Source organism: Drosophila ficusphila, unplaced genomic scaffold, assembly GCF_018152265.1.
Source record: "Drosophila ficusphila isolate 14025-0441.05 unplaced genomic scaffold, ASM1815226v1 contig_198, whole genome shotgun sequence".
Lineage (NCBI taxonomy): Eukaryota > Metazoa > Arthropoda > Insecta > Diptera > Drosophilidae > Drosophila > Drosophila ficusphila.
In genome coordinates this window covers 3,865,001-3,887,149 of record NW_025064092.1, presented here as the reverse complement: position 1 = coordinate 3,887,149, position 22,149 = coordinate 3,865,001, and the positions used below count along the sequence as shown (strand labels likewise).

The following is a 22,149-nucleotide window of genomic DNA, read 5'->3' as shown; positions in this document are numbered from 1 at the left end:
TCCTGTGTCCCCGGCTAATCCACTGGAAACATCATTTTGAGCACCTGTTTAATTGCGTTAATCACCAGGAGCAAACATTATTGCCATCGCCATCAGAAGTCGGAATGATTATGATGGGGTCCTCGGACCCTGATTACCGCGCCTTTTCGACCCCCCGACCAGAGTCGGGGTAATGCTAATTTTTATGTACTTTTTCCTGGACGCAGCTGGGCGGAAGTGTCCTTGTTTCCCATCAGGTTATAGGTTAGGTGGCCATTAAAACTGCACTAGTTATGAATTTGACACTGGGGGGCCTCAAAGCAAAAGGAAATTATCATCCATAAAAATGATTTTTATTATATTGTTATTATTATATTATATATTATTATTATATTATATATTATTATTATATTATATATTATTATTATATTATATATTATTATTATATTGTTTTTCAATTGGCAACAGTGGTTATAGTTTCCCATCTATATTTTAAATTAGGGCCCTCTTGAAATATTTGAATTATAGAAGTAGGCTATTGAAATCCAAGTGAAATCCAAGTGAAACCCAATTGAAATCCAAGTGAAATCCAGGTGAATTTAACAAGTTGTCGTAGTTTACTCCATACTCTACCGATCACAACTCAAGTTTCCCCGACTGAACGGGTTACTGCTCAGCGAAAATGTGCGACCACAAGTTCCTGTTCAAGATCCTCGTCCTGGGCGACTCCGGCGTGGGCAAGACCTGCCTGCTGATGCGCTTCGTGGACGACCGCTTCACCGGGAAGTACGTGTGCACGGTGGGCATTGACTTCAAGGTGCGCCTCGTGGAGGTGGCGGGCCAGAAGGTGAAGCTGCAGATCTGGGACACCGCCGGCGAGGAGCGCTTCCGCTCGGTGATGCCCTCCTATTTCCGAGGTGCCAATGGCGTTCTGCTCGTCTACGACACCACGTCGGCCGCCAGTTTCCAGCACATCGAACACTGGCTGGAGGAGATGCGGCGCTGCTGTCCGCATCGCATCAACGTGCTCCTGGTGGGCAACAAGTGCGACGACCTGGAGAGGCGCCAGGTGAGCCAGGAGCAAGCCACCATCTACGCCGACCACCGAGCACTCGCCTTTCGCGAGGTGTCCGCCAAAAGTGGCGTCAATGTGAACTACGTGTTCGCCGCCTTGGCGGTGAACATCTATAACCGCCTGGTGATCTCGCGTCGCCTTCTCGCTGAGCAGGATTGCAAGGACGAGAAGCAGGACAAGAAGCCGGTGGCATCCAAGGTCCACTTGGCTGGCCAACGTCGCCTGCGATCCAATCCCCCTGAGCGGTGCTGTTAAAAATTTTTTTTTTTTTTATCATTTTTTTGTATTTCCTGCTGAGGAGATGACGTTTGATTTACATTTAATTATATTTCCCCAATTTGTTTCTCTCCCTTAATTAATTCTAAGAATTCTTCTGACTCTATAATGGGCTTTGTTAAATATTTAAACTTTCCAAACTATCAGGTCTCCTTAAAGCTTATTCCTTTTGTAGAGAAACTCGACATATTTCTCATAAGCTTTTATTACACTTCTCATGAAAATATTGCCTATCTCATCCTCTGGTTTAGTCGCAATTACGCTGAGAAAAATTGCTAAACCAAAAAAAAACTTCTGAAGATTCTAAAACCATAAAAATAAATTTAAGAAATATTATTATGTGAAATTTATAATATTTATAATGACATTTAAACTAGTTGGGTGTCATTTGCCTTATTAAATGCAGTCAGGGTAGAGCCAAAAAATAATTTGTGTTTGCCGAAAGTTTCATTTATTCTTTTTTAAATTAATTTAAGTCGAGATTTTTGTATTTATTTTTACTTTCTAAAACAGGACTGGAATTTCATACGCTTTTCAACTCAATAGTAGTATGTTGAGGGAGCATTCCCTTACTTCCGAACAATCATCCCCAAGTGTTTCACGTGTATCCCATTATCTCGCTCCTCCACAAACCCTGCAATCAAATCGTTTCGCAATTGTCCGGTCTCAATTTATTCGGGCTTACTTTCATGTCTCCGAGAAGCCGTGCATGTGGGCGGGTTCCGTTGACCAACAAACGTGTCCACATAATCAAGGGGTCCTCATCACCATCATCTTACGACTTTGAATGAAGCAACGGAGCCAAGATTAGCCTGTATCTTTACTGTGGTTCAGCAAAATATTATTTGTTTTAGGTTGTGAAACCTTCAGCACAAAAAGGGAAGATTAAATTTATGACAATCATGACAAAAAAACTACTTTTCTTTTCAACAGGTCAATTCGGGTTTTAATACTTTCTTTGTTTTTTTTGTTTATTCAGTAAGCTGGATCTTAAAATAATGTCGGTTTTGACAAAAAAAAGATTTTTGCACTTGTATGCAAAAAATAATATAATAATATAATTTTAATACAATATAATTCTAATATAATATAATATAATACAATAAAATACATTATTATATTATAATATATTATATTTGATAATTATAATAATATAATATAATAATATGAAAACGCGATGGGGATGTCAGTGGAACGTTGAATGTCCTTATGGAGAAAACTAAGACTACGTTACGCTCGTGGAGCGTTTGTCCAGCTAGGGCGGCGTCCAATCGATGTTGGCCTGCTCGGCGTACTTGGCGAACAGCTGCTTCAGCTTGACGAGAACTTCGTCCTGTCCCGCTTCGGACAAGCCTCCGGCGGCGCTGGCCCAGTTCTTCAGCACCAGGCTCGGGCTGCACGTGGCCATGTTGATCTCGGGATTGAACCGCAGCGGATCGACTTCCTCAGCGGGCTCCGCCAGCGATTGGTTGACCTGCTGGGGCGTTCGTACGGTGAGCTGGCCCCTCGGCTTCACCTGCTTGTAGATCTCGGCCATGTGCCGCAGGTACTTCTGGCCCATTGTGCACCGGCTCCTGGGGTCCATGATCTTCAGGAAGCGCATCTCGCGCAGGGCGTACTGCAGGCCCAACCGGCATTCGGTTACTGCAAAGAAATCGCAAAAAATTAAACGCCATTCTGCAGAAATCCTTTATATTGCAAGTTAAGCCTGCCACATTAACTAATCCATTCATGCATACCTGTGGCACTGATTTCTTTTGAGACGCGCACCCAGGCGGTGCGCTTGTCGATGGTGCTCGCCCGCTGGAAGGTGTTCGGATGGAGACGGAGGAGGCGGGTCAGTTCGAAGGCCTCGAGGGTGGGAAGGATGTGGTGTGGGCGTTTCGCCTGGACATCGCCACTGCTGCGCGGTCTCTTGATGATGCCTTTTGGGGCTTGCTTGCCTGGCGATGGTTCCTCCGCTGGTGGCTTCTTTGGCTCTGTTGCGATTTCTGGTACGGCAGCGGGTGGAGGAGCTGCCCGTACCGATGGAGACAGCGGAGCAGCGGGAGTAGCGGGTGGAGACGGTGGATCAGCGGATGTAGTGGATGTAGCGGATATGGTGGTGGAAGTGGTTGAGCGAGGAGAAGCAGCAGTTGCAGTGGGTTGAGCAGGTTGATCAGATTGATCTGGTTGATCAGGTTGAGCAGAAGTAGCAGTTGCAGCAGTTCCAGAGGCAGCGACAGTCCGTCTAAAGGTGGCTTTATATTTGCCCGGCTTAGTCAGCTTGCCGGTGAGCAGGCGCTTGGCCTCCTCCGACTCCCATGGCATCGGTTCCTTGGAGAGTCGCGCCAACAGGCTCATGGGCGTGGGCCGGGTCTTGTCCGCGGGATCGGCGGACATGAGGGCCTCGTACATGCTGCAGCGCTTCACCTCCTCGGAGATCTTGTTGTGCACGATGTAGTAGTAGGGCTCCAGCGGATGGTAGCGCACGTAGGCCAGGAACCTGAGCTGCTCGAGCGCCTGCCACCAGCTCTGCGGCCAGGGATTCTCGATGCCGCGTTCCAGATCCTCCATGTACGTGCGGAAGGCGAACTTGAACATGGACCAAATGTCCCGATGATTGACTGCAAGTCAACAGAAAATATTCAATTAATAGACAGTGATTAGGTGAGCAGATTCACAGGGGGGAAACCTACGATTGGGAAACTTCGCCCGCGCCTCGCGCCACACCGCCTGTCGATCCCGATCCATGCACGGTTTCGGAACTGACGCCGTCTCGCCAGGTCGCGCCTTGCGCAGCTCCCAGTAGAGGTGTTCGTGCTGCTTGAAGTGCCGAATCACATCCGGCAGCACGTCCTTGTGGTCCATCCACTGGTACTTGCACGCGATCTCGTCGAACTTGCTGAACAAGCGGTGCGACTTCTCCCACACCTTCACGCTGCTCTTGAAGGGACGCATCAGTTCGGACATCGGCGCGATCTGCGGGAACACACTGATGTTCTCCGCCAGGAAATTCCAACCTGCACGCAGAGCCTCCTCTGAAAACAAGATTAATGTGATTTAATTACTTCAGTATTTCATGCACCCAATCGTTAGGCATAATCAATTTTAATCTTCATTGCTGTCTGGATTTCCTAATGAAATAATTTGAATGTTTTCAATAGTAGTTTTATAAATTGATATCATTCAAAATAATCAGAAATCATAGCTATTGGAATACAGGAGGTTTGCTCACCTGGCATGTGAAACTTCTTGCTGATGGCCCTCCACGCCTCGTCGCACTTTTCGGCCAGTTGGGGATCCTTATTGTGGATCTGGGGCACAGCCATCGCCTCGCGGATGAGCGACGCTGTCTTCCCCATATTGAGATTGTAGTGCAGAGTAAGTTTGCCGCCCCAAATGTGCAGCAAGTTGCCACTGGTTGCGCTCTCCTCGAAATGAACGTTAATTTCCTTCTTGAACTCCTCCAGCTGACTGCTTAAGGTAGTCGCGGCTTCCTTTTCTGACTGAGATACTTCGGGTGCCTTGGCATTCGATGCTGCTTTATCTTTAGTTGCTGCTGGCGAACTGGCTGCAGTTTTTGCAGCGGCCACTGCCCTTTCCTGGATCACCGTTCCCGTATCCTTGACTGGTGATGTGGTCGCCGCAGTCGCTCTATTCGCAATGCCCTCTGTCGATAGTCTTGTGGATTTCGCTGGGGTTGCTTTAGGCAATGCTGCAGATGGCGCCGATGTTGCAGGTGTTGCTGTTGCACTGCTCGCGCCTGATGCTGCTTCCGCACTTGCAGTTGCTGCTTCCGCACTTGCAGTTGCTCCTGCACTTGCAGTTGCTCCTGCACTGCTCCTCTTTGCTGGAGGAGGCGGAGCCTCTGCTGCGGGTTTTGTCTTTCTTATTATCGCGGGCTTTGGTAGTGGTGCAATTGGGCGGAACTTCCTGAGTAAATCTGCTGCTGACTGCTTCGGATTGCCTTTGCTGGCTGCTGTCGCTGCATTAGCGTTCGTTGCTTCTCCTCTTGGTAAAGGATTTGTTGCTGTTGCTGGCGCAGATGCAGCTAACGCAGATGATGCCAGCGAAGATGATGCGATCGCAGGTGCAGCAGCTAACGCAGATGATGCTACTGCAGATGATGCTACTGCAGATGATGCTACTGCAGATGATGCTACTGCAGATGATGCTACTGCAGATGATGCTGGCGCAGAATTAGCCGCTACTGATCCCAAGGGTTTGCTGGCCGAAAGACCATTGTTCGAGGATATCCAACCGCTGTTCAAACCCGGCTGGTGGATTCGAACCATCGGAGGTGCAGTTGCGGGAGTAACGTTGGCGTTCATCGGCACTTTGGGTCCCAAATTGGTGGGCAGTAGGTGTGGAGCAGCCGGTGGCCTGATCGGAGGTCGGCATTGGGGCATTGCGTTCGAAATCTGTGGCACCATCGGCGGCTCGCTAAGCAGTGCTCCCAGTGCCGATGGTTGCGGATACCGGTGTGCCGACAGTCCGCCGACATTTTGCGGATGCACCGCTCGTATTATGGTTCCAGAGGTGGTCGGCGGCATCTGCGTGGCATTGGGAATGCGCGTGTTGGCTCTTATTGTCACCTGCAAGCCGGGTCGCTGTGGAATCGCACGCACTGCTCCCGGCTGGGCATGCGCGCCAGCCAGCTGAATGCTGGCTGGTATGTTCAAGCTGGCCGCCGCCTTTGGCGCAATCCGTATGGAGGGCGGCAGCTTCAGCGGCATCCTGCTGGGCGATGCCACGCTGACGGCGGACGCAATCTTGGGGATCACAAACGAGGGCGGACTGATGGGAGCTGGCAGACTAATGGGCGCAGCAACTGGCGCCGGAACGGAGCACCTTCTGACCATCGAGATGGTGGGTGCGGTATTCGTGGCGATGCTGGTACTGATGGTCTTCGGGACGGGCGGATAGACAATGGCAAATGGAAGGCGGGGCGGCGAAGGCGGTTTCTTCGGCGAAGGCGCTTTCTTCGGCGCAGGCTCCACTGCCACGGCGCCGTTGTGGGCGCGCTTGATGCTGCGACGGGTCGTCGAGCGGGCGGCCACCAGCTTGAAGATGCTGCTCAGGGCGTTCTCGAAGTACCACTTGTCCTGCAGCTGGTAGCCGGCCACGCGCATCGCCTGCAGTTCGTAGTGGAAGGAGCGCAGCACCAGCCAGGTGACCTCGCATCGCTGATGGCTGCTCATCACCTCGACGCCCACCTTTATCCAGAGCTCGTCGTAGCACGGCGGCTTCACCTCGCTGTTGATGCAGTCGTCCGTCAGCTTGACCAGTTGGGGCATGTTGCGCATCGTGTTGATCAGCGACATCACGCTGCGGAAGTGCTCGATCGGCTCGTGCCAGCCGGTCCTCAGGTACTTGGAGGCCTTGGCCACGGTGCCGCGCAGAGGGATGATATGCGTGCGCAGGAACTCCATCAGCTGGCAGAACTCGGAGCTGGCGCTCTGGTCGGGCCGATGGACCAGCTCCCATTCGTAGCGCGTCTGCAGCTTCAGCCAGCCCTTCATTAGCTTGGTGGCCTTGTCGTGCAGCTCGTTGGCAATGCCACCCCAGATGAGGCCCCTGTGGCGTGCGTTCCCGTAGCCCTGAGCCGTGGGATCGTACAGCTGCGGATAGGCGCGCACGGCCTCGATCAGGCGCCGCTGATCGGGAGTGCAGCGGAATTGGGGCGCGGCGTCATCCTCGAGATCCACATCAATGATGTCCACTGGCGGTTCCACGATCACCACCTCGGGCAGGGCCTCCTCGTTCTGTTCACCGCTTTCGGCGACCTCTGCGGGCGGCTGCATCTTATCCGCCATCAGTGGGTACCGGGCGATGTGTGGAAAGAGGAACATCAGCTCCTCCTCGTGCCGCAGAGTGGGTCTGCGACGCAAGGGTGCCCGGCGGTGGAAGGTTCGCAGGAGGCGCACATGGCGCTGGCATTGATAGCGGAGCTCCGACCAGGCCACCAAGCAGTTGGTCAGATTCGTGCCCACACAACAGGCGATCCTCTGCCACAGCTTCTCCCGGTGGCCGTCGTCGTGGAATTTCGGATGCCGAGAGTCGTACAAGGCCGGATGGCTGCGCACCAGGGCGATGAGCCTCCTCTCAGCCGCATTGCTCGAAATGATGTCGGAATCGGTGGCCCTATTGAACGGATTACTGGCCACATCCTCACTCGCCTCCAGACGTCTTTTTGTATCAGCTGTCGGGGCAGGAAAGCAAAAACTATATTGGATTACCGGTTGCCTCACCATTGGGGGACTCACCATTGATGATCAGCGGATTAAACGAGTCCAACGGACTATCACCGATGGCAATGACCTCCTCGTCCATGCCTTAAATGCCGATAAACGATCCGAACTTGACGAGTTCGCGCTTTTCCGCCCAAAAAGGAAGCGAAGAGTTCGCGAGTCGGGTAAACCCGATGTCCAACTCAACTAAACCGATGTCACACTCTTCAGACGCAAGTTCACGCGCGAAACACTCCGTATTAATCGAACACTACATGTAGCTATGTAGGTCTTGTCCAATTGCCCGAAAAGCGGGTCTTCCGACGCCGAAAAATTCGGGGTTTTCCAAATGCAGATTGCTCCTAAGGCGACCAAAAACTCGACGATGTTGCCAGACCTGGCAAGCGTCTGTTGATATTTTTCCCAGCGTCCGGCAGCGTTGGCCGTGCAAAACAACAATGGCGGCTTCGGTGACACGTGAATGGCAAAAAGCTGTGCGGATTGTTTTAAATAACTAATCGCTGAATGAAAATCAAAATTAACTTTTGCTAACTCATCACACCAAACAGGCAAGTAAAGTCAGGCTAGTCGAAAGGATTATCCAAAATGAACTGGGACTAATGTAAATGAGAATGTCGCTTGTATTCAAAAGACACCCATTAATTTACTTTCGTCCATGAGTTTATTTTGTGTTGCATTTCATTTTATATGCGTGCTTTATTCAAGGGTTCTAGATATTGCAGACACAGTTGTGGTCAGAGCTGTAGTATTCACGCAGTCTGGCATCTATGGGCAGTGCAATACAACAATGGCTTCCTTCGATGACACGTGAATGTCAATCAGCTGGGTGACTTGCGTAAAATATTAGAGATGGTAACCCAACATAAGTCGATTGAGGTCAAGGTAACAACTTTTGTTGAGAACTGTTGTTTCTTTACTTCCAGGGGGGAAGTACTACCACCCTTAACTTACTTCAACTAAAGCGGTTCAGTCAGTTCCAATGAGATGCTGAATGAATTTAAGAAGTTGGGATATCTTCCTCGCCAGCGATTGATTAGCAGTGCTTCCCAAACTTGTCGGGACCGCTACCCATCCACACGAAAGTTGTAAGATTCATACGACAATCAGGACCCACCCAAAATCTACCCGCGACCCACCAGTGAGTCGCGACCCGCACTTCAGAAAATACTGGATTAGAGTATCTTCCGTGTAATGATGTCTAGGTCATTAAACCGTCAAGGAGTCTTTTCTCCGAAACGTGAACTGTCGAATGAAATAATGAAAATGTTTACCTATAGCTAATCATACGGCCTGAATACGTTGATTAACTGAGCAAGAAATCACTTTAAGATATTTGAGCGAAGGACCAAATCAAAAACATTAAACCAATTTAATTTGAATACCAAGTTTAATAAGATTAAAATTAAGATGGGTATGCACTCATATCAAGGTATTACCTATAGTAAAGACTCTACCCCGACTCTAATTTGAAAACATTAGCACTGGTGTCCAGAAACAACTTGGGATACCCTTGACTTTCGGAACTAGTTTACATAAATTTGCTTTTATTGTACCTCCTATTAACAATGTTCAGTTCGTCGGTGGAGCTCCCAAAGAAGTCGACGTAACCAGTTGATAATACTTTCACCAGTTAGTCTCCCAGGAATCGATAGGTATAGTCAAAACCTTGGTCGAAGCAAGTGAGTTACAGGGAAACCTATGTGGGTCAGATGGTAATCACAGAAGATGTTGGGTAATTGGGTAGACCGTACAAAGTTTGTTTATTATAAGTGTTTTAAGTTACTCCTCCCAAATAAGCGTTTTATTTTTCTTTCATAAAGAAAATGTTGAACAACAGTCTATCCCTTGGAAAAAATATTTAAACTGTGTAAACTGCGTTATTTCGTTCATAAGCCAAGAAATGAATTCTATTATTCAATATGCAGATCTTAATGATCTTATGACTTATCGACTGATGTGTGCTGTGTTGATTTCGATAACGAGGTCATATCGATAGCTGGTGTGCGCAGTAAGCATATCACGAGCTCCATTACCTATTGATCTGGCAACGCTGCGCCATATCAGCTGTTTTGCCGGCCCGGTTTTTTGTCGAATGTTTTCGTAACGCTCTTTTAAGTGTAGTTTAATTGGTCTAAGTGAAAAACACTCGGTGATTTGATTCAGCTGTCATGTGGACAAGAACGCAATGCCTTTGGCGCAATGTGGGTCGTTTGGGACGCCGCCAATTGTGCGCCACGAGTGTTTTGCAGGCGAGGATCTTTGCAGATCGCGAGAATCAATACGCCCACAGCATCCTAATGGATTCCCTTAAGCCCTACAAAATCCTGCGCCCCAGAGAATCCTCTTGTCTGGATCTGCCCGCCTCAGAGAGCTTTATGCGTCCCCAGGACGATGCCAGTCCCGCCGATCTCTACGAAAGCTTCCTGGGCCTCGTGAGCCACAGCATCCGAATGGAGCTGCAGATCAGTGATGCCCGCTACGACGCCTTTGCCCGCTGCTTCTGCGAGCAGCTGCATCGCCTCACCGACGAACAGCTCCTGGGATCGCTAAGTGCCTTAGCCGAGCTGCCGGCACCGGAATCGCCTAAAACGCGCAACTACATGGAACTGTGGAACACCCTGGACATCGAGTGCTGCCGGCGCATTGACCGTTGGTCCACCGAGCAGCTACTGCTCGTGAGCGACGCCTGGTACCGCCTGGGTCTGGTCAGGATCGGGGAGTACGTGTGGCTGGCCCTCAAGAAGATCGGACGCAAAGTGCGCAAACTGCCGCCAGAGCAGCTGGTCCACACCATGTTCCTGTGCAACCTGCTGCGCCGACCCGTCTTCGAAATGTTCGACTTCGAACTGAATCTGGCGCGCTGCGTAGACCAAATGACCCTGGCCGAACTGGGCGTGATGGCCATGGGTTTCTTCAAGACGCAAACGCCGATCAGAAATCCGGAGCTGCTGGCGCAGATCTACCAGCGGCTGGGCGACGAGCTGGACACCGTGGAGGACATCCCCCTGGTGGCGCTGCTCAAGGTGCTGCGGTACAGCAGCAAGTTGCCGCAAGTGGAGCCGCTCAAGCAGCTGCTCCGTGGCTTGGAGTCGCAGGTGGAGCGCGTCTCGCTGCTCGCCTGCCTGCACATCGCGCTACTGGGCTGCGAACTGCAGACATGCAATGACACCCTGGTGGAACGCATACTGCTGCGCTTCGAGCGGGAGTTGGACACCGCACGGCTGAAGGATGTGGAGCGCATATGCCTGGTGATGGCCCTCTTTAATCTGAGCACAGAGTCGGGAGTGGAGCGTCGCTTGGCGGACCGGCTGCCCGATTTGCTGCGCCAGCGGATGGAGGAGATCCTGCGGCACCCGCGCTGCTTTACCAACTGCCTGCAGTTCCTCACCATGCGCGGCGTTTACGACCTGGAGCTGCTTGGCGTGGCGCTGGAGCCGCGCTTCGTGCAGCACGCCTACCGCAGCGGGTTGCCCGGCCGGGAGTACTTCCACCTAGACGGGTTCGCTCGACTCCTAGGTCCGCAGGAGTACCAGGGCGCACTGCTGAGCGATCGACAGCGCCAGCAGATGGGTCGCCTCTACACCCATTACATCCCCGATCGGGATGGCCGCTTCAAGTTGAACAGCACCGATCGCATTCTGGTGGAAATAAAGGATGCCGTATCGCTAATCCATCGTCCCGTGAGCTTCAAGCACATCCTGCCGCAGTACGAACGGTGCGACGTGGTGCTCTGCTACGACCACCGCCAGCGGAGAGCGTTGCCCGTGGACACGGAGGCGTGCCAGGATTACAGCGGGGAGATCCTCACACGCAGGCACCTACTTGGCGAAAAAGAGCGGCGGACGAACAGGTGGCCACTGTGGCTGTCGTAATTGCGGGCTGGAACAACGTGATCCGCGACAAGGAGCGGTTCACCGGCCAAATGGAGATGAAGCTAAAGCAGCTCCAGCAACTGGGACATCAGCCTCTGGTGGTGAGTGCTGTCTTTATTAATTTATAAAAGTCCAAATGCAATTAAAATAGATTTCGGCTAAAAGAAAGTAAGATGCAAATCAGTTGTTGTGAAAATTTTAAAATTTATGTGCTTGTTAATTATTAAAAGAAAGAATTTCTTTCTTTTCTCTCTTCGCTAAATTTAATTCAACAAAAAAAAAAACCAAAGCACAGGTTTCGTTCATTAGCCTCCCCTTATATTAAATAATTTTTGGGTTTGTTTTTGAACTAGTTATCTATTTATTGGCAAACCTCAAAGATATGTGTTTTCAATTAAAAAAAAAAAATTATATTTAATGCAATGTTCTGCAGATCTATTGGCACGAGTGGCGGGAGCTGGAAAACTCTGCAGACCGCCAAGATTTCCTCAGACGTCGCCTTAGCCAAGTGGCCAAGATTTAGGACACCATCAGCAACCAACGACGAACTCAGCAGGAAAGACGAACTCAGAAGAGCAGAAGGCAAAGAACTAACCCAAACGGAATGAAAAACGGCAACAGATTGGATATTAGTCAGTCATTAGCATTATCGGGACATTGTACAGGCACAACACTACGATCTAGCAATTATCTAGAAAAAAAGGAATAATTATCGAATATTTAATAATGACCGCCCGCGGCCACGCGCCATTAAGCCCACAACTACTAGCACAGCGTCTCGCGCACAGAAGCGTCTCCTTAGAAGCGGACCGTTTCCGTTCCCGCTCCCGCTCCCGCTCATCTGCTCATCCGCTCACTTCGCTGTATAAGCGGGCTGGCCGTCAGAGGGTGGCGTGCAGCGCGCGCTTGGTGTACTCGTAGACCACGAACAGGGTGGCCGTTGCCGGAATGGTGCGCAGGACAGATGGGAGTAGGCCGCGGTAGAGGGCCAGGACGCCCTCGCGCCGAACGATGTCCGCTCCCACGGCGAACATGCTCTCGTTGAGGTTCTTCACCTGGATGCGACTCTTGATCACGTCCGCCGGAAACGTCGAGGTCCACAGACAGACGCCGCCGACGGCACCGGCGATCATAGTCCGCACCGGTCCGATTTCGTCCTTGGTTTGATCCTCTCTGAGGGAAAGATAGAAATCAGTTGCCTTAAAGGAATGCTGCTTAAAGAACTCAAAGTGAAAAGCTACCTCGAACTGCCAAAGTTTAGACCGAGTTATTGAAGTGGTTATGTTTATGTTAATCTTATAAGGATTTCCTGTTACTGAAGCTGTACAAGTTTGACTACAATTGTATTCTAGTTGCCTTTTTTTTCGAAAGGACTCCTAATTGCTAAGCATGGTAAAAATTTGTTGACAATTAAACGATCCAAATGGTTTGAGACTTGTCTTCCTTTAATATTTTAGCTAATAATTTTGGTTACCAATTTTTAAGTTAAACTTGCAAAATATAAAAGAACTGCCAAATTCTAAAAATGAGACTTTTTATATATTGGTCATCGGTGTACATTTAAATAATTGTTTACTTTAATAACTCTATACTTGACTTCACTAATATGTAAAACCAATTTCAACAACTAAGAAATGGGGCAAAAACTGTATTTAACTTTCATTTCTTTACAAAAGGTTATCTATATTTTTTTTTTGTATAGGTAAGAATCCTATTTCTTATATATGTAGTATCCATTTGCAAACTAGAGTCGTACTCACCTGCGTAGTAATTCGCGAGTGCCCTCGTAGCTGCCGAAAAAGAAGAAGTAGCCGGGCATCTCGCGCAGAAAAGTTGAACTCAATCCCCGATAGAATCCCCGAATGCCTGCGAAGGAGATAAATTCAAGGGTCAGTGAAGAGCGAGCAAATAGCAGGCGAGGAAGTGCAGATTGGCACGTGAGGAAGGGGCAATCTTGGAGTGGTTGGACATCAATCAAAAGCGAAACGGAAACGTGCTCACGATCTGCCGACTTGAGGCTGTCAATCGCGGAGCGCTTCAGTAAATTTCCACTTGACTGATAGTGGCTAACCCATGTGCATTATCCACGACTGCACTTCCCGCTCCCCATTTCCCGATTCCGTCCTATATGCATATAGCTCAATAGCTATCTCTTTCCAACCCGTGCTACTACGTCATTATGCGTGGCATGTTCCCAACGGCGAGGCTATGGCTATGAATAGTCTTATCAGTTTTCATAGTAATCCCTAATTCGCTTTTCGCAATCTGCGTAGTAAATACTCATTATTTATGCTTAGAAAAACTTCGGAGGAATGGCAGCCTTCTCATGTTCGATTAGATTTGATTACCTCCGACTTATTACAAAAATCATCACTTGACTGCCATTTTATAGCCTTAGCTGCTTTTCTATGGCCTATTCTTCCTGTTATTGTTGAATGCCTTTTAGTGTCAACATGGCACGCGGTTACCAATGATTTATTGATTTATTTATTTAAAGTGTGGCGTTTCAAAATAGGTAGAAATAGGAACAGAATCTCAACTATTTTTTACTGAATTATTTTGAAAACATTTGAGCAACAAGTTTAAAAATCATCCCTTAGACATGTGCGCGTTTATTTTTAAAGTAATTTATAAAATTGTTGATTTTTATGAGCACTGATTAAGTCTCAGACAAATCCGCTCATAAAAGGTTTTTATTTCCTTAATTTGTGTCAGCAGACTAGTTTCAAAGTTTTGAGATTTGATTCTGTTTTTATGGCTTAACCCAGGAATTGTTTGTTGTAAAATGAAGTTAAACAAAATACACGTATAAATTTTAGTTGCTAAAGAATCATTTCGCTAAAATAATTTTATTTTTCTTCTTGGTGAATAATTTTAGTTTCAATAAAACCTGAAACATGAACTTATAAAGATCAACTTGTGTTGTTTCTTTTTTTTTTTTTGGGAAGATTGCCACTTTTGCACATTTTCCGTTCGTATAGCAACAATTTATTTCACGATCGCATTACAATCATAAAGTAATTTAAGTCAATTAACTTTGAGAGCCAAGTATGTGCTGGTGATAACAAAGTTTTGTAATTCAATCAGCGGATTCAGAATACTTTGAATATAAAAAGTGAATTCAAGAAATCGTTGCTTAACTATTTGTGCCAACAGTTTGTAATTTAACGTTAGATTAAAAGGTTAAATCGGTTGCAACTATAACTTGAGCATTTAGGTTTTATCAAAAATATTAAAAATATAATTTAAGTTTAACTGATTCGTTGCCCAATCGATGCCGGAGATCCCCAAACGGATCCGGCAACCCCAAGTGCTCCCCAACCATGTGGAACTTTTTCCCTGTGTGCGTGCGATGCGTATCTGTGTTTATATCGCACTCGGCGATGCGATAATTGTGAATTATTAGAAAAAAAGATCGCCGAAAGCTACGCGGAGATAATCTAATCGCAGCACTTGAGGATCGAAAACACCAAAATCGCTCCCGGTTCCCCAAGGCTACGCCCCCAAAAGAAAAGAAGGGGCAGAAAGGGGGGTGGTGTCATTCAGGGAAAAAATTAATGTGTCAATAGGTTTAAATAATTTAGGTATTTAATTATTATTTACTACAGTGCACATTCTCATTAGTGAACAAAAAGTAAAAGATAAGACAATATTAAGTGTTGTTTAATTAATGAATTTTAAGAGACGTTCGTTTAAAGTGACGTATGTTTCAAAAGCTTCAAACTGTAACGGCAAACATAAGTTGTTTAAATATTCTGATATTATGCTCGCTTAAAATTATTATTTGCTTCGAAAAAAGCTGACTTGGTTTAAAAAATTAAATTTTTAGGAGATATGTACTTTTAAATAAGTTGGAAAGATCATGTCTGATATTGTTGAGAGGCTTGGCCTCCTAATACAAAAACCCCACTTAATAAGAATTATTGTTTTTGTTTATGAAAATAAACGAGAAGTAGTCGAAAGCACTCACCCTCCGTTCGCCAGATGTACCGCGTGAGTGACCAGGGCGTGCGCATGTCCTCCGGATGGGCGGGCTCGACGAAGTGCTTCATCTCGCGCAGCGCCTGCAGCTTGCACTTGATCAGCTCGGTGGGGCAGAGGGTGAGGGTGGAGAAGCAGGCGGCCAGGGAGCCGGCGCAGGCGTTCTCAACGGTGGTCAGCTCGCTGGACGTCTCCTTGCCGACGACAAAGGTGACGAACTTCTGGCAGCCACCATAGGCGGCAAACAAAACCGAATTCTCGGCCACATTGGCAAAGACGGCCGGAACGGAACCGGCGTACAGGCCGCGGAGCAGTCCATCCTTCCGGTACGTGCTCAGAAAGCAGTCCCACATGCCTTTGTAGACCTCCGGGAACGTTTGCAGCTTGACCTTGACCGTGTCCAGGGGCTGCGACACGTACACCTGGGCGGCCCCACCGAGGGAACCCGCCAGGAAGTCGATCAGCCCCTCGACGAAGTTGATGTTGTTGCCGGTGCCGCCGCCGTGCATGTCTAGGCGTCGAACGAAACGCAGGAAACCGCCGACCACATACAGCAGACCGTCGCGTACGGCCCTCAGCGTCGATTTCAGACTGATCGGCCTGCTCAGCCAGCGCTTCAGTTTGCCGCTGGCGCCGCCGCCGCCGCTGTTCTCTCCGTCGCCGTTCTCGCTGTCTTCTTGCGCCTGCTGTGTTGGTGGAGGTGGGGGTTTGGTGGAGAGAAAGGTGGCAGGGTTGTCAGCGCTTGGTTACACATCGATCGCGAGGCCGTGTTCCCGTTTTCACATTCGAGGTTGGGAGAAACAATTGTGAAAGTGGAAGGCGGCATAGCTTATTACAATCAAAATTACAGTGAACTAAAAAAAAAATTTTAACTGATGATCTGTGATCTACTTTTAACCTCCTTAATTTTTGCATAAAATTTAAAACAAATCAGAGCAAATCCTTACCACAGAAATTGCAGATTCCTGATTTTTACAAATATTCTAGCTGTAGGATAATGATTGGATGTATATATTACTTTTGGAAAAAAGTGACTACCTTTACTAACAAAAATTAATAAAACATGAAAGTGAAAGATATTTTGTTAAGCTTAATTTTTTTAAGTCCAATAAATAGGTTTGTGTTAAGCTTATTTTTTGAAACTGGACTTCCCCTCTTAACGTCACTGAAATAATGATTTCAGCAATAAAAAGCACTATAATTCTTATCAATACCGTTAAAAGTGATCATTGCGATAATTAAACTGCGCTAAAAGTATCGATATCTTTTGTGTTTTTTTTTTCGATCTCGACAACTCTACCTTGAGAGCGCGCTCGTAGGCCTCGATGATTTCGTCGGGCGTCATTATCAGCACGCTGCTGCCCGCTTGACTGCTGCCGATCCGCGGGGGCGGCGGTGGGATGGGCGTGGCCTTCTGCTGTTCGTCATCGCTTGGAGGCTGAAGCAGGGACTGGGACGGTGGCGCTTCGGGCGGCGGCGGAGTCGTCGTCGAACGGCGCTGTTTGATCGCCTTTAAAGGGGGCGGGGGTGACGGCGGTAGCGGCAGCGGTAGCGGAAGCGGTTCGATTTCTGCCGGCTGCTGCTCCTGCTGCTGCTGACCGCTAAATTCGCCATTATCGCTGTTGCTGCTCCCGTTATTGCTGTGCGCTTTTGCGCTGGCGCTGTCCCGCTCGCTCTCGCGCATGGGAACGAGGGATCGAGGATGTGGGGAACGCGATGGGGCGATGAATGCGCGGATTTTGCTGTCCCTGTTTAACCCTTGGCGATCGAGTTCCGGGGGGAAAACGGCAATTTTGTGGTTTTTTGTGTTTGTAGATTGTTGATAAAAAGCCAAGTTGTTTGTTTATTTTTTGTTTCCTTTCAAATAATTGTTCGATTTACGGTTTATTAATAATCGATAATTTGATTACGCCATATGCATATATAGGTGTATACATACCATGTGGATCAGCGATCTCTTTCTCTCTGTGTTCGTGTGTGTGTGTCTGTGTGTGTGTTAGTGTATTTGTTTTAATATTTATTATCATGGGTTTTTGGTATGTGGTGTATATCTCGTTCATTATCATATGGTATTTCCTCTCCCTTATCGCCTTCTTGCGCTCTTATATAAATTTAATAATTTACATTAAATCATAACTTAGTTATACAAATACCATTTAGTACAAGTATGGATAGTTTAAATCGATATATAGCTCCTATGCCGTACTGGATACGCATTATTTATAATATAATAGTACAAAAAAAAGACTTCGAAGTTTCGAACTCATTCCGTTGAGTGTTAAGATGCTTGAGCTAATTTCCTGATCGGTCGCGTATGTCTATATCTGCTTTACATATATAGTGTGCATCGGTTGGTGCCTTTGGATCGCTGAGTTTGCATACGCAGTTTTTTTTGTATTTATTTCTTTTTTTTTGGGGGGGAAAGCCGAAGAAGGGGATTGGTTTATAGGAAAGCCGAATTTGGAGAGTCTCCGTCCTCTTCTAACACTTTGTACTCGTTTATATGCATTTATTTTCACTTGGTGTAAAAATATTATTATCAACATCGTTTCCTATATCATTTACTTTTTTTTGTCCAAACTCAGCGGCGAATTTGCGCTTAAAAAATGTTCGCATCAGGCTTATGTTTTTATCTTTCTCTATGCTCTCTGTCGCATTCATTTTTGTTGTTTTCCGTACATATATATATTTATATTATAATTATGCTTCCTATACAACTATACATATTTAATATTATTGTGTACAAATACAAAATCGGCTTGCAAGCCGAATGTCGAATGTCAGAGAAGCAAATTAAAATTTACACTTAGACGTATTGGCACACATTTCGAAAACAAAATTCGAGCGAATCAGCAGCGCGTCACATTAATATAGTTTCTTTCAGATGATTCAGTAAATCGTTTAAAATGCAAATTTTTATTTGACTAGAAAATAATATTCTTGATTAACTGGGAGTTCACATTTCCAAAGAATCGATGTTGAAGGTGGATAAGTTTTGAACAAAACTAAAAGATTTTCGTTTAATGTGTTTGATGATTGATTGCAAAATAAACCCAACTATAATTTATTTAGTTTACTAAATGTTGCGTAATGATATCTGACATAACCTTTAATAAACAAAATGATGAGACTAAGACCTCCCAAAAGCTGTTGAAAAGTATGCTACGATTTAACATAATTTTGGAAGAATCCTTTCTAAACAGCATAAAACAGCATTCTATTTTCACATCGTACCTTAAAACAAATTCTAAAGAGGTTTCAGATCTCGAATGTTTTTTATTTTACAAAGTATCCGATACTTTTTGTGTTGCACAGCATCAAAAGGAAATTCTTTGGAATATGCATCAACTCAATAAGGGTGGAAGGGAACTAAACTTCAAATTAGACTACTCGACTTCACTGCCGCTCTTCAGGATGTCCGTCCCTGGGATGCCTCAAGGTGGAGCTCCCCTGCACCACCACTTGCCCCTCCATTTTAATAGTAGGCGGGGAAGGGATGGTAGTTCGACGGATTGGAGGCATGGTGGTTCGCAGACGGCAGGACTGGCGGCGGCCTCACGCCCGGATGATAGTTGCTGGACGCCACCTGGTGATAGGCGCCAAAGCTCCTGGCCATGTGGCGATTCTGTGCCGCCGCCGCCGCCGATTCGCCGAGGAGTCGCGACTGGTCCGCCGTGCCGAGCAGCCGGTTGTTCTGCTCCATCAGCAGATGGGCGGTGGGGTCCACCAGCAGGCGGTGCTGGTCGGCGGCGTTCGAGGCGGCGAGGATGCGGTGCTGCTCCACCGTCGAGAGCAGCCGGTGGTGCTCCAGGCTCTCGCGACTCTGGTGCTGCATCTGCGAGGAGAGGAACGATCGGTTGTTGCCCACCGCCATGTTGGCCGTGTTCGGAGTGAGGTCCAGCGAGGCCATCCGCAGCATGTCGTGGTGCGTCGGGTGGTTGTACGGCAGCTGAGGCGGCGACGAAACCACATAGTTGGCGGTGCGACTGAGGTCCACCGAGGTGGTCTGGTCGTGCTCCTGCTCGCCCAGCTGCTCACTCAGCATGTTGTGCATGGCGGCCGCCGACTGCTGGTGCTGCTGCATCGCGTGGTGCTGCCCGTGGCCGTGCTCCTGCTGGTGCACCACCGAGGCGGCCCCCCCGCCCGCTCCGCCGCCCACCACCGCTCCGCCGGCGCCCGCCTGCTGCGCCTGCTGGCTCTGCTGCTCGCGGTCGGAGAGGATGTCGTAGATGTGGTGGTGGTACCTGCTGCTCGGCAGCTGGAAGTTGTGGTGGTAGTTGCTGCTCGCCGCATTCGACCGGGAGCTCATGTCCAGGCCCTGCAGGTCGGACAGGTCGTTGGCCGCACTCGCCGCCGCTGCCGCCGCCGCCGCTGCTGCGCTGGCCGCCGCATTGCCGCCGTTGCCGCCGCCGCCGCCCGCCTGGCGGTACTCCGCCGGCGAGTCCAGCTCCTGGCTGTTGTACTTCAGGTTGCTCGCCATGCTCTCGTACTTGGAGTACATCAGGTCGATCTGCGACTGCGGGAACTTCATGCGCATGTCCTGCCCGGCGCTGCTGCAAGTAAGTAAGCAAGTTAATCATACAGATTAGCTGGAATTCGTTTAAGTTAACATATTTAATCCGTTCTTGACGGAAATCTTCAGAAAGTATGCTTTAAAAAATGGTGCTTTCCATTTGATGTCCCAATTGGTTGAACAAACTTGAAATTAAAAATTAAAAATACATATATAATACATATAATAATAATATATAATCAAATAAGACAAATAAATATTAAAATTTAATAATATTAATTTAATAAAAAATTTAATGAAATTAGAAATTTAATACAAGAATAACAAATTATAGTACACAAACGATAAAACTATCAAGAATTAAAAAAAAATACGTTAGTATGTTTATCTTGCGTCCGATTCAAAGCAAGTAATAATTCATAACAAATTGAATTAATCATTTGACTTTGAACACACTTATCCGCTGAGTAATTAATTAAAAATTATTCCAACAAAAAAGCATACATTTAAGATTCCCAGAAGAGTTGAAAACATACAGAAATCATTGCTAAATCAAACAGAAAAAAGAAATCCTTCAATCCTTCCATCCGCATTCATCGCTTGGTGGATGCATCACCTGTTCTGCGGCATGATGCTGTTCTCCTCGTCGCTGGACATCTGGTTGTGCCGCGAGATGTTCTGCCGCTGGCGCTCCTGGTGCTCCTGCTCCTGGACCGCCCGCTTGTGTCGCATCATGTCCCCGTTGAAGTTGTAGCGCGGGATGCTCGGCGAGGAGGCCGGCGAGATGAGCTCGTGCTCCGGATAGGTGCTGCCCACGCTGGAGGCGTTCCTCCTCTGCGGCTGGAGGGCGGGCAGCGGCGAGGAGGCGGACATGCTGTTCGCCCCACCACCGCCACCGCCTCCTCCGCCGCCGCCGCCGCCGCTGGAGCTGCCCGCCGGCGTGCTGTTCGATCCGGGACCGCCGCCTCCGTTTCCGGCGCCAAACATTCCGCCGTAATCGCGACCCGGCGAAATCGGCGGCGGGGACGGCGGGGTTCGGTGGTGCGACGAGGAGAACCCATCGGAGTCCGGATGCTGCGGACGCGGCGTGCTGCCCGCATCCACGTCCACGTCGTTCTGGTTCTGGTTGCTCTGCGGATTCGTCGGCGTGGAGGCGTTCGGCGATATGTTGCAGGCACCCTGGAACATCGGCAGCGGTGGGATCTGCATCGGGAAGCTGCCCAGGTTCTTCATCATCTTCAGCTCGTTCTCCAGGTTGTCCATCGCTCCGCCGATCCCCGTTCCGTTCGCTCCGCCCGAGGATCCGCCGCCGCTGCTTCCTCCCCCGCCTCCTCCACCGCCGCCGCCGCCTCCCGCTCCTCCTCCTCCGCCGGCGCTGCCCGCTCCAAAGCGCTGCGACTCCGGATCGACGTGTGCGCTCATCGGACTATCGCTGTTTATGTGGTTATCGGTGGGAACCTGCAGAATAGCGATAACATAGCGATAACACATGGTTAATAATGGTGAAACCCCGAAGATATTGTTTAATGATTATGAGAAAGCCTACAGCAAACATCATTTCTCTACTTTATGGGGTCTGAAGTGTCTCCTTCACTGCGTAGCAGACTTCTGACTGAAATTATAATACCCTTTTGCTCTGCAAGGGTATAAAAATGAACACTAGTTCCTATTGCAAACAAGTTTTTTTTGCAGTGTATCACAACATAGTGAATTGAGTTGAGAAGTGCACTCACCTTGAGGTCGCTGCTCTCGCTGTCAATCATATTGCCAACGGAGTTGAGGGCCGCCTCCACGAGCATGCTGGCCGACGAAGAGCCGCCGCCCACGCCCACTCCCACCCCGCCGCCCACGCCGCCCACTCCGCGGGCATTGGCGTTGTTGTAGAAGGAGCTCATGAACGACTGCGAGTGGGCGAGCGAGTTCATCTGCATCTGCGGCTCATCGCCGCCGCCGGCTGTCGTTCCGCCCGTCGCCGGGCCCGTTGGCGTTTGTCCGCCGCTTCCGCCGCCGCCGCCTCCGCTGCCGCTGGCCCCGCCCCCTCCGCCACCGCCGCCCGCTCCGCCTCCGTAGTGGGACATGGCCGCTGCTGCGGCGGCGGCGGCTGCAGCGGCGGCGGCATTGTTGTTCGACTCGACGACGTCCAGGAAGGAGCTGTTCTCGTCCTCCTCGCGACTGTGGGCGCTGTGCTGGTGGGCGTGGACGTGCGGCTGGTGGGCGTGG

General features: G+C 48.8%; 5 protein-coding genes across 5 annotated transcripts in view; 2 read left to right on the top strand and 3 right to left on the bottom strand.

Annotated features, from left to right (window-relative positions):
• The first annotated feature begins 518 nt into the window (after window positions 1–518).
• On the top strand, window positions 519–1,372 carry LOC108095510 (ras-related protein RIC1). Its single transcript, XM_017196620.2, has 2 exons — window positions 519–572; window positions 628–1,372. The coding sequence occupies exon 2, from the start codon at window positions 662–664 to the stop codon at window positions 1,307–1,309; it is 648 nt and encodes a 215-aa protein (XP_017052109.1). The 5' UTR covers window positions 519–572; window positions 628–661; the 3' UTR covers window positions 1,310–1,372.
• A 1,089-nt stretch (window positions 1,373–2,461) lies between these two features.
• Window positions 2,462–7,933, bottom strand: LOC108095587. The gene is made up of 5 exons (XM_017196750.2): window positions 7,579–7,933; window positions 4,548–7,514; window positions 4,009–4,350; window positions 3,070–3,936; window positions 2,462–2,974 (listed from the first exon to the last, which is right to left on the bottom strand). Exons 1-5 carry the CDS (start codon window positions 7,643–7,645, stop codon window positions 2,586–2,588), a joined length of 4,632 nt encoding a protein of 1,543 aa, XP_017052239.1. The 5' UTR covers window positions 7,646–7,933; the 3' UTR covers window positions 2,462–2,585.
• Window positions 7,934–9,614: 1,681 nt separating this feature from the next.
• LOC108095543 (FAST kinase domain-containing protein 5, mitochondrial) lies at window positions 9,615–11,980 on the top strand. Its single transcript, XM_017196672.2, is given in 3 exon segments — window positions 9,615–11,391; window positions 11,394–11,536; window positions 11,869–11,980. Coding segments are annotated over 3 exon segments (1,893 nt in total). The 5' UTR covers window positions 9,615–9,731; the 3' UTR covers window positions 11,959–11,980.
• A 77-nt stretch (window positions 11,981–12,057) lies between these two features.
• LOC108095544 (mitochondrial ornithine transporter 1) lies at window positions 12,058–17,216 on the bottom strand. The gene is made up of 4 exons (XM_017196673.2): window positions 16,717–17,216; window positions 15,406–16,102; window positions 13,196–13,301; window positions 12,058–12,608 (listed from the first exon to the last, which is right to left on the bottom strand). The coding sequence occupies exons 1-4, from the start codon at window positions 17,098–17,100 to the stop codon at window positions 12,317–12,319; spliced, it is 1,479 nt and encodes a 492-aa protein (XP_017052162.1). The 5' UTR covers window positions 17,101–17,216; the 3' UTR covers window positions 12,058–12,316.
• A 38-nt stretch (window positions 17,217–17,254) lies between these two features.
• LOC108095545 overlaps window positions 17,255–22,149 on the bottom strand; it is a 23,928-nt gene continuing 19,033 nt past the window's right edge. The window contains exons 8-10 of the mRNA XM_043207490.1: window positions 21,663–22,149; window positions 20,546–21,387; window positions 17,255–19,966 (exon numbers count right to left, since the gene is read on the bottom strand). The exon at window positions 21,663–22,149 is cut by the window's right edge and continues 1,749 nt beyond it. Of these exons, the coding sequence (XP_043063425.1) occupies window positions 18,892–19,966; window positions 20,546–21,387; window positions 21,663–22,149 (2,404 nt within the window). The 3' untranslated portion in view covers window positions 17,255–18,891. The remainder of the gene's footprint in view (window positions 19,967–20,545; window positions 21,388–21,662) is intronic.